Source organism: Tasmannia lanceolata, unplaced genomic scaffold (genome assembly GCF_043159265.1).
Source record: "Tasmannia lanceolata isolate RefF3 unplaced genomic scaffold, GAP_Taslan_0.1 ptg000012l, whole genome shotgun sequence".
Taxonomy (NCBI): Eukaryota; Viridiplantae; Streptophyta; class Magnoliopsida; order Canellales; family Winteraceae; genus Tasmannia; species Tasmannia lanceolata.
This window is the reverse complement of record NW_027518689.1, coordinates 23,072,823-23,085,459: the sequence shown is the minus strand read 5'-3', so window position 1 is coordinate 23,085,459 and position 12,637 is coordinate 23,072,823. Positions and strand designations below refer to the sequence as shown.

The 12,637-nt window shown below is 37.5% G+C and overlaps 3 protein-coding genes across 3 annotated transcripts; all 3 read left to right on the top strand.

The window, feature by feature from the left end:
• The first annotated feature begins 4,332 nt into the window (after window positions 1–4,332).
• On the top strand, window positions 4,333–5,267 carry LOC143888642 (uncharacterized). Its single transcript, XM_077393080.1, has 2 exons — window positions 4,333–4,361; window positions 4,460–5,267. The coding sequence occupies exons 1-2, from the start codon at window positions 4,333–4,335 to the stop codon at window positions 5,265–5,267; spliced, it is 837 nt and encodes a 278-aa protein (XP_077249195.1).
• A 15-nt stretch (window positions 5,268–5,282) lies between these two features.
• On the top strand, window positions 5,283–8,043 carry LOC143888641 (uncharacterized). The gene is made up of 5 exons (XM_077393079.1): window positions 5,283–6,336; window positions 6,447–6,737; window positions 6,845–7,154; window positions 7,249–7,342; window positions 7,441–8,043. Exons 1-5 carry the CDS (start codon window positions 5,283–5,285, stop codon window positions 8,041–8,043), a joined length of 2,352 nt encoding a protein of 783 aa, XP_077249194.1.
• Window positions 8,044–8,577: 534 nt separating this feature from the next.
• On the top strand, window positions 8,578–10,096 carry LOC143888640 (uncharacterized). Its single transcript, XM_077393078.1, has 6 exons — window positions 8,578–8,892; window positions 9,001–9,201; window positions 9,278–9,370; window positions 9,460–9,558; window positions 9,652–9,918; window positions 10,028–10,096. Exons 1-6 carry the CDS (start codon window positions 8,578–8,580, stop codon window positions 10,094–10,096), a joined length of 1,044 nt encoding a protein of 347 aa, XP_077249193.1.
• The last annotated feature ends 2,541 nt before the right edge of the window (window positions 10,097–12,637 follow it).

The window sequence follows — 12,637 nt, the reverse complement described above, 5'->3', positions numbered from 1 at the left end:
TTTGGACAACTCCTTATGCACACTAACCCCACTACTCACTGTGTTGCAAACACTATTGCAACCATTTCAACCAGTAATTACACAGCTTCAACCACTATTCCAACAATCATCAACCACTAGTGGAGTAGATGGAATCTAAAACAATCACTCAGTATGGAGTAGATGAAATCCACTACAATCAATGAACAAAACTTGGACAATCCTGGACCGGTGTGGAAAGAGTTTGGACAACTCCTTATGCACAATAACCCCACTACTCACAGTGTTGCAAACACTATTGATACCATTCAACTAGTCATTATACAGCTTCAATCACTATTCCATGAATCCTCAACCACTAGTAGAGTAGATGAAATCCAATCCTATCACTCTATATGAACTAGATGGAGTCCAAAGAGTTTGAACAAAATTTGGGCAACCCTGAACCAATGTTACTGTAAGTTTGAAACATTAACCACTACGGACAGTGTTGCAACCTCTATAAATACCCTAGACACAGAGTTTTATCACCACTATTCCAATAATTCTCAGCCACTATTAAAGTAGCACAAATCCAATCCAATGACACAATCCAATCCAATCCAACAATAATTACACAGTCACTACAACAAAACTGGGCTTTCCCTACCAACTTTAGTTGCTTCCATAGCTAAAAGTTCCCTTTTTCCCTACGGATTTAGATTTTGGTAGGAAATAAATTAATATCCCTACCGGTATTAATTTGTCCGTAGGTATTTAATTTTTACCTACGGGGTTTGTATTAATTCGTAGGGAAAGCTTAGTATATGTCCCTACCGAATAGTTTTCCATATGGAAATTACTAATTTGCCGTAGAGAAACACTAATTTGTCCCTACTGGTACGTTAGAATTGGCGTAGGGAAATCATTCTTTTTTTTCCCTACACATTTAGCTTAAAAATTGATCGGGCGCGCGGGTTTTTTTTTAGTGAAATTAACAAAAAAACCACGAGGGCGTATATAAAGTCATCGTGCTAGCTAGGGTTTTTATACATCGTCGATAGTTTTGGAGATAGAGCAGAGTCTTTTGGAGAGCAGAGCAGAGGAGAACGATTCCATTAGGGTTTCTCCATTTAGGGTAAAATACAGAGAGAGAGAGAGAGAGAGAGAGAGAGAGAGAGAGAGAGAGACATTGCCACCGGCAAGTTCATCTTCTCCGGTGGTCCTCGCCCGAATCCGGCCACTCCTCTTCTTCTTCTCCGTCACAGCCGAACCGTCTCCATTTTTTCCGGCAGCCTTGCACGAATCCGGCAATGGCTTCCTTTCTTTTCCAATCAACACCTCTTCAATCATCATTACTTTATCCTTGATTTTGAAAAACCCATCCATAGACCCATTCTCCGGACAAAATCAATAGTTTCTGCAATTTCTGCAAATCCAGCGGGCTCATCTCCGGCAACCCCTTTCCTATACCAGATCCATACCAATATTGGTTGGAATCCGAAAAGATACCAATATTGGTCGGAATCTGAAAAGATATTCAGTGGACTTGAACCAAGACCATGAGGACCCTATTTTTAATGAGACAGAGGAAAATACAACTCAACATATGAGCACTGCCATAGATTAATGCTTCACCTCAATGGGACACAATGTGAACAATGTGAAGAAAAGAATTGTAGAAAAGGAAAAGGAGTGTTGAGGAAGCTTATAACCCTACTTTGTGCCTCAACTCAATTCTTCGGGGTCCGTATTGAAATCTAACGGAAAAGGTTTGTGGGCCACCAATTAAATAATATGGAGTGATTTAAGAGGTGGAGTAGGTGGAATAACCGATCCACATTGCAGCCTATCAGATGGACGGTCAAGATCAACTTTACGGCATACGAATCCGGTCCCTAATTTCTGCAATAATTCTGTGAAGTTCCCATGGTCCCGGAGATACATTCTTTGCCCATGCAACCACATTCGTAGAATCACCCTCAATTATTAATGGACCCAAATTGTTTCCTGAATACCATCGAAGGCCCTTCCCTTTCACATCTTGGAGCTCTTCCTCATCAAACTCCAAAACATATGTGTTATCTGTCATGATAGCACATATAAGGGTAAAGGGATCAAGGACAGGCTCATCCAAAAAGATGGCATTTGTTGTAGGAGGAGGAGCAGCACGATGATTCGGGAGAGGATTCTGAGTAACCCCTTTCCTATACCAGATCTAACCCATTGTCATTGAAATCTGGACTAAACCCTTATCCCTACCCCCGTCTCCATTCAATCGGAGGTATGTATTTTTATGCATATATATATAGTTTTTCATTATAAAATGCAATGGAAACACTTAGCTGTGTGGTAGAATATTTGGTTTTAAGTTTTCTAGTCGTGGGTTCTCTTCCATTTTAAGTACTATGCTTCTGTTGGTAAAGTAACCAACAGCTCCCTAGCTGATTTTTCCATATAGTCATTGAATTTATTGAACTGCCCATCTACTTTAAGGTATATTTTTTAGAAATTGTTCCATCTTTTTTCCATTTATCTCTATGTGATCAATAGAGCAATGTGAACACACCAATTTGTATCATTAGTACTAAGATTACTAAGGCAGTGAGTCTGTTCCTTACCAATGCACGGACACATTGTTCTCAACATGATTATTCACCCTCACAACAACTCTATCACCTTCCCTGGTGACAATCCTCGGCCCTGGAAACTGCCCGTTCACCGTCAAAATGCTCTTAGTATGACACAGTCGTGTCACATTCTGCATCTGAATCTGAATGGGGGGATGGAGAAGATAATGGAGCTGCTTTTTTATTTGAGTTATTGTTACTCTTTGATAGGGAAATTGGATGTCTGTTGGTAGGAAAAGATACTTTATGAATTAAAAATCTCCTCTTATTTTGTCTATGTTAACTGCTGTTTTTCTTTTCTTTCTTTTCCTTTCTTCAATGGAGGTGGGATTAAAGAATGCTTGAAATTTGAAATATATGTGGGGGCTTTATTTTATAGAAAATTTTATATGGGTGCTTTGAGTTTATTTCAGGATGAGTTGAGAGAATAAAATAGAAACATACTAAAGCCAAAAAAGTACTATGCCTCTTTTTCTTCCTAAAAGTTCTACTGTCATTATGTAAAGCCTAATGTATTGACAGTAGCACAGTGCATATTTTGTTCTGTTTATTAGAAATTAGAAATCTCATTTCTGGAGCTTCTCCTTGGATCTCATCTTAGCTATGCATTGCATTGAGTCTCACGTATGTGTTTGGAATCTTGCTCACGCTCCTTTTGGAATTTGTGTATTTTATTTTAGATGTTACTTGACCATTTACAGAGAAATTGTCTTGGAATAAAGTTAGACCAGTGCCATACAATTGAATTAAATTGTAGAAGATAATGTTTTGGGATGATGCAATTTAGGATGGACAAGCTACAGTGTGTTAGGAAATTTGGCTTGTTTCCTGCGGTTTTGTGGGATTCGTTGGAAGCTAAATTAGAAAGAAAAACCAAGTTATTAAGCTCTTTAGCACACAATTTTTGTATGTCTGAATGAACATAATTAAAAATTATTATGGGTTGTGACCCGACTAAGTTATAAAATCTGATGTGAGTGTCCAAGATCCGAATTGAGGATTCCAATGTACAATAATGGCTTTCATATTGTAGCTCATTTATGTTTACTCATGAGGGGTATTTGACGTAGGTTAAATTGCAGAAGCAAATGCACTAACTTGCAGGGGCTGATTTAATTACCATAGGGATGATGACTATTAGTATCAAGTAGAAAACATAGATTCACAAAATATAATTGAACACTTATCAATTGCGTGATCTTCTCTAAAGTTTCTAAGCAAGGAATTCCGCCAACCCAAAAAAAAAAAAAAGTATAAATGAATATATAACAAAATTCTAATGCTCAAATATAACTTGGGTCCGCTATGGTTTTGGTTTTGGTCCTGCTTGACTGTAGAGTGTGGCCAAAGTAAAATAATTTTTACTTGACCAACTAAAAATTGATATCTGCCCCCTCTTCTTTTTATAATGACACTCGTTTTCTTATTTTGCACATCTCTAATTAAATAGGCTGTAACATTCCCATTAGGGGACTAGCTTAGTCCATATAGCGTTTCATTTTTCATAGGGAAAGCATAGTATATATCCCTACCGAATAATTTTTCATACGGAAATTTCTATTTTCTTGCAGGGAAACACTAACATTTCCCTACTGTTAAGTTAACATTGCCGTAAGGATATCATTCCATTTTTCCCCTACGATTTAGCGTTAAAAATTAAAAATTCTATTTATGATCGTAGTTTTTTATTTCTCTCTTTTTATACTTCTTCAACAGATTTATTGACCATTAGAAGATATATGAAATGGACAAGAGTTGGATGAACAAGAAAAGGTATAACGCGAATCATACGCTTGGTTAAATTTTCAAGTCCTGTTTATAGAATTTGTAAATTTTTTTATAGATAACGCCAGTTTTATTGGATTATGTAGGAATACAGTTGAATATGTGAATGGGATAAAGGAATTTTTAATATACGCTTTCAATAACTGTGTTGATGGGAAGATCTTGTGCCCATGTACCAGATGTGTTTGCTCCTACCGGGTGAATGCTAAAACGGCAAAGGAGCATTTATTTTGGAGGGGAATGATGAAGAATTATACAACTTGGGTTTTCCATGGAGAAAAATCATCACATTATACCTCTACTAGCCGGAATAGTGTGGTTGAAGAAGAGGATGCGAATGACGACATGCATGAGATGTTGGATGACATGCAAGAAGCTATGGAAGGTAGAAATCCAACAAATGAAGATAGAGGGGAGGGGGGTGTTGATGAAGCAGGTCTTTCATTTTACAATTTGTTAAGGGACGCCGAACAAGAGTTGTACCCTGGTTCAAAGATGTTTACGAAGTTGTCTTTTATAGTTGAGTTGTTTCACATTAAGTGCCTATGTGGATGGAGTAATAAATCATTCAACATGTTACTAGATTTGTCAAAGCGTGCTTTTCCTGAGGGCGTATTATTGCCGAAGAACATGTATGAAACGAAGAAAATCATTCGGGAATTGGGACTCCATTACGACATGATTGATGCATGCCCGAACGATTGTATGTTATATTGGAGAGAGACCGCCAATCTTACCTCGTGTTACAAATGTGGTATGTCGAGATGGAAAACGGTTGAGAACAACTCAGATAATGACGGAATAGATTCGTGCAAGAAAGGAAAGAAAATTCCTGCAAAGGTTCTTCGCCATTTCCCTTTGAAACAAAGGCTTCAGATGATATTCATGTCATAAAAAACAGTGGCCTACATGAGATGGCATGATGAGGGCAGGAAGGAAGACGGTGTATTAAGACATCCTGCTGATTCCCCAGCATGGCAAGATTTTGACGTACAACATGAAGGGTTTAGTTTGGAGACTCGCAATGTTCGTCTTGGGTTAGCAAGCGACGGGTTCAATCCATTCAGGACCATGAGCATTACACACAGCACATGGCCCGTCATTCTTATTCCTTATAATTTGCCACCATGGATGTGTATGAAGCAACCCTATATGATGATGTCTTTACTTATCCCTGGCCCACATTCACCTGGTAATGCAATTGATGTGTACTTGCAACCTTTGATTGAAGAGCTTAAGGAACTTTGGGTGCATGGGGTGGATACTTATGACCACTCACGAAAGGAATCTTTTAGAATGCGTGCAGCACTTCTATGGACTATTAGTGATTTTCCCGCTTATGCTATGTTGTCAGGATGGAGCACTAAAGGGGAAAAGGCTTGTCCTTGTTGCAATGTTGACACATGTTCTCAGTGGTTGACCCATGGAAGGAAGTTTTGTTACATGGGCCACCGGCGATTTCTACCAGAAGATCATAAATTTCGGGCAAATAGAAACCAGTTCAACGGTGAACAAGAATGGAGATCTCCACCTAGAAGGCTGTATGGTTCTGATGTGTTGAAGCAACTACAGGGCTTAAAATTCACATTAGGGAAGGGTCAAAAGAAGAAGAGACAAGAGAAATCGCCGAGGAAGAAAAAATTTCCGAAGAAGAAAAGTTCAACAGGGAATAAAAATTCACCGAAGAAGAAAAAATTACCGAAGATTACACTTTTACTGGGGCCGAAAAAATGGGTGAAGAAGAAAAACCTACCGTGGAAGAAAAAAAGTATCTTCTTTGAGTTGCCATATTGGGAAACTCTTCTTTTGCCTCATAATCTTGATGTGATGCATATTGAGAGGAATGTGGGCGACAAAGTGCTCGGTACGTTGTTGAATATTACAGGGAAAACAAAGGACACTGAAGAAGCTCGTCTCGACCTAGAAGAAATGTCTCTAAGGTCAAGGGATAGCTTCACGATGAGTAGGAAACAAAAGAAATTTTTTACGAAGTTTTAAAACGAGTTAAGGTCCCAGATGGGTATGCTGCTAATATTTCAAGATGTGTCAATCTTGAATCACTGAAGATTTCAGGACTAAAGAGCCACGATTTTCATGTTCTGATGCAACAATTACTCCCATTAGCTGTACGACCAACGTTGCCAAAGAAAGTCAGTTCAGTCCTCATTGATTTATGTAATTTCTTCAAGGAGTTGTGTTCTAAAGTTTCGATGGGAGAACAGTTCGAAAGACTATCATCTCAGATTGCCGTGACTCTTTGTTGTCTCGAGACTATATTTCCCCCTGGTTTTTTTGATATTATGGTGCACTTACCCATTCATTTAGCATATGAGGCTAAACTAGCTGGACCTGTACACTACCGCTGTATGTACCCCGTCGAGAGGTAAATATTATTAAGTCTATTAGTTGTCATTTTAATGGTAGTGTTTCAACTTCTAAAATAAAGATAAATCTATATCGTATCTTCAAAGGTATCCTCACGCTAAAGTCATATGTGCGCAATAGAAGTCGTCCTGAGGGATCAATTGCAGAAGGGTACCTAGCGGACGAATGCCTCACCTTTTGCTCGAGGTACTTGCAGAGTGTTGAGACACGTTTCAACCGACCATTGAGGAATGACGACAATAGGGCGCATGTAGCCGAAGAACATGTATGGGGTGTGTTTTCCCACACAGGTCGTTTGTTTGGTGGTCCCAACATTGATGATCTTGATGAAGCCACATTGACACTAGCACATAGATATGTGTTAGACAACTGCAATGAGATCAGTGAATTCCATCTGTGAGTTAATTTCTCAACTTAGCAAATCTAGCTAATGTTGTCGAATCGATTATATCACCTCTAAAACTTAGACATCCTTACAATTTATATGTAGTGCACATATCGATGCCATTCGGGAGCAACATCCCCGTGGCCAACAATGGGACATAGAACGCATTCATAATGCAGAATTTCCGGATGGTTTAAAGGCCAAGTAAGTAAATAATATAATAGTTTCATTGTAATCAAATGTTAATATGCACCTAACTAATTTTCATAGTATTGAAATGTTATGCTTCATTAATAGGTTCAGAAGTTGCGGGATGAGGGGAATGAGCTAGTGTCGGAAAATCTTCGGTGGTTGGCGCGTGGTCCATCACCAAGGGTAAAGAAGTACAATGGTTGTCTCATAAACGGTTTTCGTTTTCATACCAAAATGCTCGAGAGGAAAAGGAAGACGCAGAATAGTGGCGTCATTTTGGTTGCGAGAACCCCAAACTATTCAAGTAGAAAAGACAAAAACCCCATTCATGCGGACAAAAGTTACTATGGTGTTTTGACAAATATTTTTGAATTAGACTATTGTGGAAGCAGAAAAGCACTGCTATTCAAATGTGAATGGGCTGACTATCAAGCTGATAGGGGTGTTAAGAAGGACCCCCTTGGATTCACCCTTGTCAATTTAAAGCATTGTCGCAAGGATGATCCTTTTGTGTTGGCAGCTCAAGTACATCAAGTCTTCTACGTACAAGATCCCACAAATATAGATTGGTATGTGGTTAAGAAGACGACACCTAGGGACTTCTTTGATACAGAAGAGGAAGACTGTAGGGATGATTTTGAGACTGTCGATGCAAGCGAGGCACCACTTACTGATGATCTTATAGATATTTGGGAAACGTCGGAGTGAAGATGGGGCATATATTGTTGTGATGTTTATATCCTTTTGTAATGAACACACTTGTTTGATACTTAAGACATGTTTATGACAGTTGGTTCTAATACGATGTTTTTTGTGATTTTTCATTATTTGCTCCATGCAATGTTTTTTAATAATGAACCCCATTCATGCTATGATTTTTGCCTTGTTTTGATTGTTGGAATTGATTGGAATACTTAAGTACACTTTTTATTATGGCAATATGTCGATTGTTTGCATTTTCTTTTCCCTTTGAGCCAATTTTGCTGAACTATTGAGATTTTTTAGTACAGATTTCGACCATTGAATCTTGGCCAATTACATTGACAAAAATAATCAACGAGGAAGCAGGCATTTCGTATCCCCATCCACATTTTATGTAAGTGATTTAAAAACATATTATCATATTTTTCTTTATTCTTATGGTTATCTTGGTTCATTATTATGATAAATGAGCATGCATACTGTTATGATGAATTTTGTCCATTACAGCTTCACAGTATGAAAAGAGGCAGGGAGTTAAATATGTCACAGGTTCAAGAAGAGGGGGTCATTGAAGCCCAGGACTCCCATCAACAGGTGGCATCAGAACCCCAAGAGGAGACCTCATCGAAAACTAAGAAAAAGAGAGGACCCACAAAATTGGACTATTTATACAAGATGGAAGGACGCTTTACTGTCACACTAAATGCATACAAACAAGTGGTTGGAAAAAATGCTGGCAAATGTGGAAAGTTCTTGGGTATTATTGCTAAGACTGGGACTTTACTACCCATTGACGTGTTTTCTTGGAAAAATATGCCGGAATCTAATAAAGAGGATGCATGGAGTGCATTATTGGTATGTATTAGGAGATAAAGTTGATTATCCTTCTATAGTAAATATATTATTTTATCTTATGCTGTAACTATATCTTAACCATGCCACTTTTAATTTTGATATATGTAGGAAAAGTTTGATGTTCCAAAAGATGGAAAAGATTGGGCGATGATCCAATTAAATGAAAAATGGAAGGACCACAAGTACCAATTAAGAAGAAAATACTTCAATGAAACAAGTGATGAAGTGATTTTTCCACCTCAGCCTAATAAGATTGTCGAGTCACAATACATTAAGTTGTGGGAACATTGGAAGAGTGATGAGTTCAAGGTATTTATATAGTTCTTAATTAACTATTGGAAGGGTGACCTTCCCAACTAATTAGACTATGAACTCGATATTGCAGGCTCAAAGAACAAAAAATACTTTAAATCGCAATCAGTCTTGGACACCACATACGGGGGGATCTAAGGCATTCGCTGTTATTACCGAGGAAATGGTAACTTTTAATTTGAATATTTGTTCTTTCTTGAATTTGCAATTGATCTTAATTAATAAACCTTAATTTTTCTTCTGTGTTGATGATAGGAGGAAAAGACGAAGAAATCATATGGGCGGGATGAATTATGGATCATGACCCGTACTCACAGTGATGGGACCTTTGTTGAAAATTCAAGAGATGCTATTGTATGTTAATAATGTGCATACCAAACAGTTCACTTTCATTTCTCACTTATTGATAAGGCAGTCTTTAACAATTTATTTGCATTCTTATTGTAGGCAAAAATACGCGAGCTTCAGGAAACACAACCAATGGAGAGCTCACAGTGTAACCTGGGTTCCAAAGACGACATCCTCAGCAAAGCTTTGGGTCCGGATAAACATGGTCGTGTTCGTTGTTTAGGGCCGGGCTCAACCCCATCTTCTCTATGGGGAAAAAAACCCCGTCGTGAGACAAGCAGTAAGTCTAGATGTGAGGTATTAGAGAAGGAATTAGCCGCGATGAAAGAGGAGATGAGGCAGATGAAAGACATATTCATGCAAAATGTAAGTATTCATAGTTATATTATGGTTTATATTTGTTGGGAAGTGATATATCCTCTCCTTTTATGTATATGGCATACAAATGTATGATTTTTTTATTAATTAATGTTAGGGTATTATTGGAGGGGAACAGAATTCACCGAATCAACTGCACTCCTCTGTTGCAAGTCGCATTGATTAGCCTAATGCTATGGGCAGTCCTCCTATTACTCCTCATATTGTTCTTCCTACTCACGTTGCTCCCCTTTCCGCTCCTATTGATTCTAGTATTCACTCTGTTCTTCAAAGGCCTCTTGTTGTTGCTACTACTACTAATTCTCCAATTGCTCTTCCTACCAATCTTCATGTTCCTATTGCTCAGCATACCACTCTTGTTGGTGCTAACACTCCTCGTGCTTCACCTCGGACTAAGGCTCGTAATAACCAGGTATTTATATTTTTGGTTGTGCAAGTTTAAGTACATGATAGTTCTTATTAGTGAATGAATGAAGTTCTTATGTGCACCATATTTTCAGATTCAGCATACCGCTCCTGTTGCTGCTAAGACTCCTCGTTCTTCACCTCAGACTAAGGCTCGTAATAACCAGGTATTTATATTTTTTTTGTTATGCAAGTTTAAGTACATGATAGTTCTTATTAGTGAATGAATGAAGTTCTTATGTGCACCATATTTTCAGATTCAGCATACCACTCATGTTGCTGCTAAGACTCCGCGTTCTTCACCTCAGACTAAGGCTCGTAATAACCAGGTATTTATATTTTTTTTGTTATGCAAGTTTAAGTACATGATAGTTCTTATTACTGATTGAATGAAGTTCTTATGTGCACCATATTTATGATTTAATTATTTTCAGATTGAGCATACCGCTCATGTTGCTGCTAAGACTCCTCGTGCTTCACCTCAGACTAAGAATCGGTATAACCAGGTATTTATTTATTTTTTGTCCAAGTTTAAATATATGGTAGTTCTTATTAGTGAATGAATGAAGTTCTTATGGGCACCATATTTATGACTTAATTGTTTTCAGATTCATGTATGTATTCCCTGTAAGTTGATGAATTTTGAAGGCGATGCTGTGGCAAAAGGGTTCCTCAAAAGTGAAGATCCCAACCAAATTGTAGGGGGAAAAAAATTGGGTGAGGGATGGTGTGAAGTAACGATCAATGGAGGTATATCCCGAAAAGCAAAGTTGCCAAGATCGAATGGAAAACTTCAAGTCATCGGCGATGTCTTAGGAAGTAATGTTGCTTGGCCTCGTGCATTTGTAAGTGTATAATTTGTTTTGAAAGGCAATTTAAATTCTTAAAATGGGTTTACTTTATATGCATCTGTTCATTTAACATTAATTTATACATGGTATGTGTTTGTAGGTTAAATTGTTAACTCGCAAATGATAATGGGAATTGAGGAGATGATGAAGAGGAGATGAAGAAGATGATGAAGAGACGAGAAGATAAAGAATGTTGACCAATATAATATTTTGTTTTGATATGGTTGGGAACAATGTAGCTACTATTTTGTTTTGATGTGGATGGGAATAATATAGTATTTTGTTTTGATATGTGGTTCGGAACATTATAATATTTTGTTGATGGAACAATTATAAGATGTTAGCTATGGACGAATCGTGAATTCATAAATATTCTAAATTTAGGTAACTTTTTTTTATTTTTATATGTTGTGGGAAATGGGTGTTATAATAGAAATTTTGATAATATGTTTAGATTGTCTGTGGAAAGTACAGGTATCATATAGGTCACAGAAAATGGTTATTTATAATGGATTAAAAAAAAAATTTGAAAAGTCTATCCCTACAGATTTTATTTTGCATTTATGCACGGAAAAAACCTTTTAGCTACGGCTGAATTTAACTTGTCTGTAGGGAAAAGTGCTCTTTTCCTACTTTTTCCCTGAAAATATGTAGGGAAAAACTCCTTTTGCCTACTTGTTTTTTACCAATCCGTAGGGAAATCCCTCTTTACCCTACGGTTTTTTAAATTTTAGTAAGGAAAACTAATTGGAAAAAACCTTTTACCTACAGTTTTTAGATATTCCGTATGGAGAAACACCATTTTCACTACGGATTTTATGAAACACCGTAGGGAAAATCACATTATCCCTACGGATGTTTTGGATATTTAGTAGGAATAAACACACATTTACCTACGGAGTTATGAATTTCCGTAGGGAATGTTCAACACTTCCCCTACGGATTATTCCGTAGGTAAAAGTAGTATATCCCTACGGAGCACAAAATCCGTAGGGAAAAGGCTTTCCATACCCCCACCTAGCCTACGGAAGGTGGGAACGGCAAAATCCGTAGGGAAAGGTCTATCCCTACGGATTTTGATACTTTTCCCTACGGTTTTTTCCGTAGGGAAAGGCCGGTTTTGTTGTAGTGAGTTATCAACTACTATTCCAACAATCCTCAAAGACTATTAAATGATGTAATCCAATCCAATGAGACAATATCTACTACAAAACTACAATCCAATCCAATCGTTAATAGCGTTTAACGATTGACTTTAACACATTTTTGAGGATTGATTATTATAACACAAATCAAAACTACATACACTCTACAAAAAATACTCAACAAAACTACATACTCTACAAAACTACATACACTCTACAAAACTACATACACAATATACAAAGCACAAAATAAACACGTTTAAATCAACCACAACCACAGACATATTTAGCTACACAGATTTACCT

Bases quoted from the DNA above. Each gene is read 5' to 3' on its own strand.
- LOC143888642 (XM_077393080.1), top strand. From the start codon at position 4,333: ATGGACAAGAGTTGGATGAACAAGAAAAG. The intron at 4,362-4,459 runs GTATAACGCGAA...TGGATTATGTAG, and splicing joins AGTTGGATGAACAAGAAAAG to GAATACAGTTGAATATGTGA.
- LOC143888641 (XM_077393079.1), top strand. From the start codon at position 5,283: ATGAGATGGCATGATGAGGGCAGGAAGGAAGACGGTGTATTAAGACAT. The intron at 6,738-6,844 runs GTATGTACCCCG...GTATCTTCAAAG, and splicing joins TGGACCTGTACACTACCGCT to GTATCCTCACGCTAAAGTCA. The intron at 7,155-7,248 runs GTGAGTTAATTT...ATTTATATGTAG, and splicing joins GAGATCAGTGAATTCCATCT to TGCACATATCGATGCCATTC.
- LOC143888640 (XM_077393078.1), top strand. From the start codon at position 8,578: ATGTCACAGGTTCAAGAAGAGGGGGTCATTGAAGCCCAGGACTCCCAT. The intron at 9,559-9,651 runs GTATGTTAATAA...TTCTTATTGTAG, and splicing joins AAAATTCAAGAGATGCTATT to GCAAAAATACGCGAGCTTCA. The intron at 9,919-10,027 runs GTAAGTATTCAT...AATTAATGTTAG, and splicing joins AAGACATATTCATGCAAAAT to GGTATTATTGGAGGGGAACA.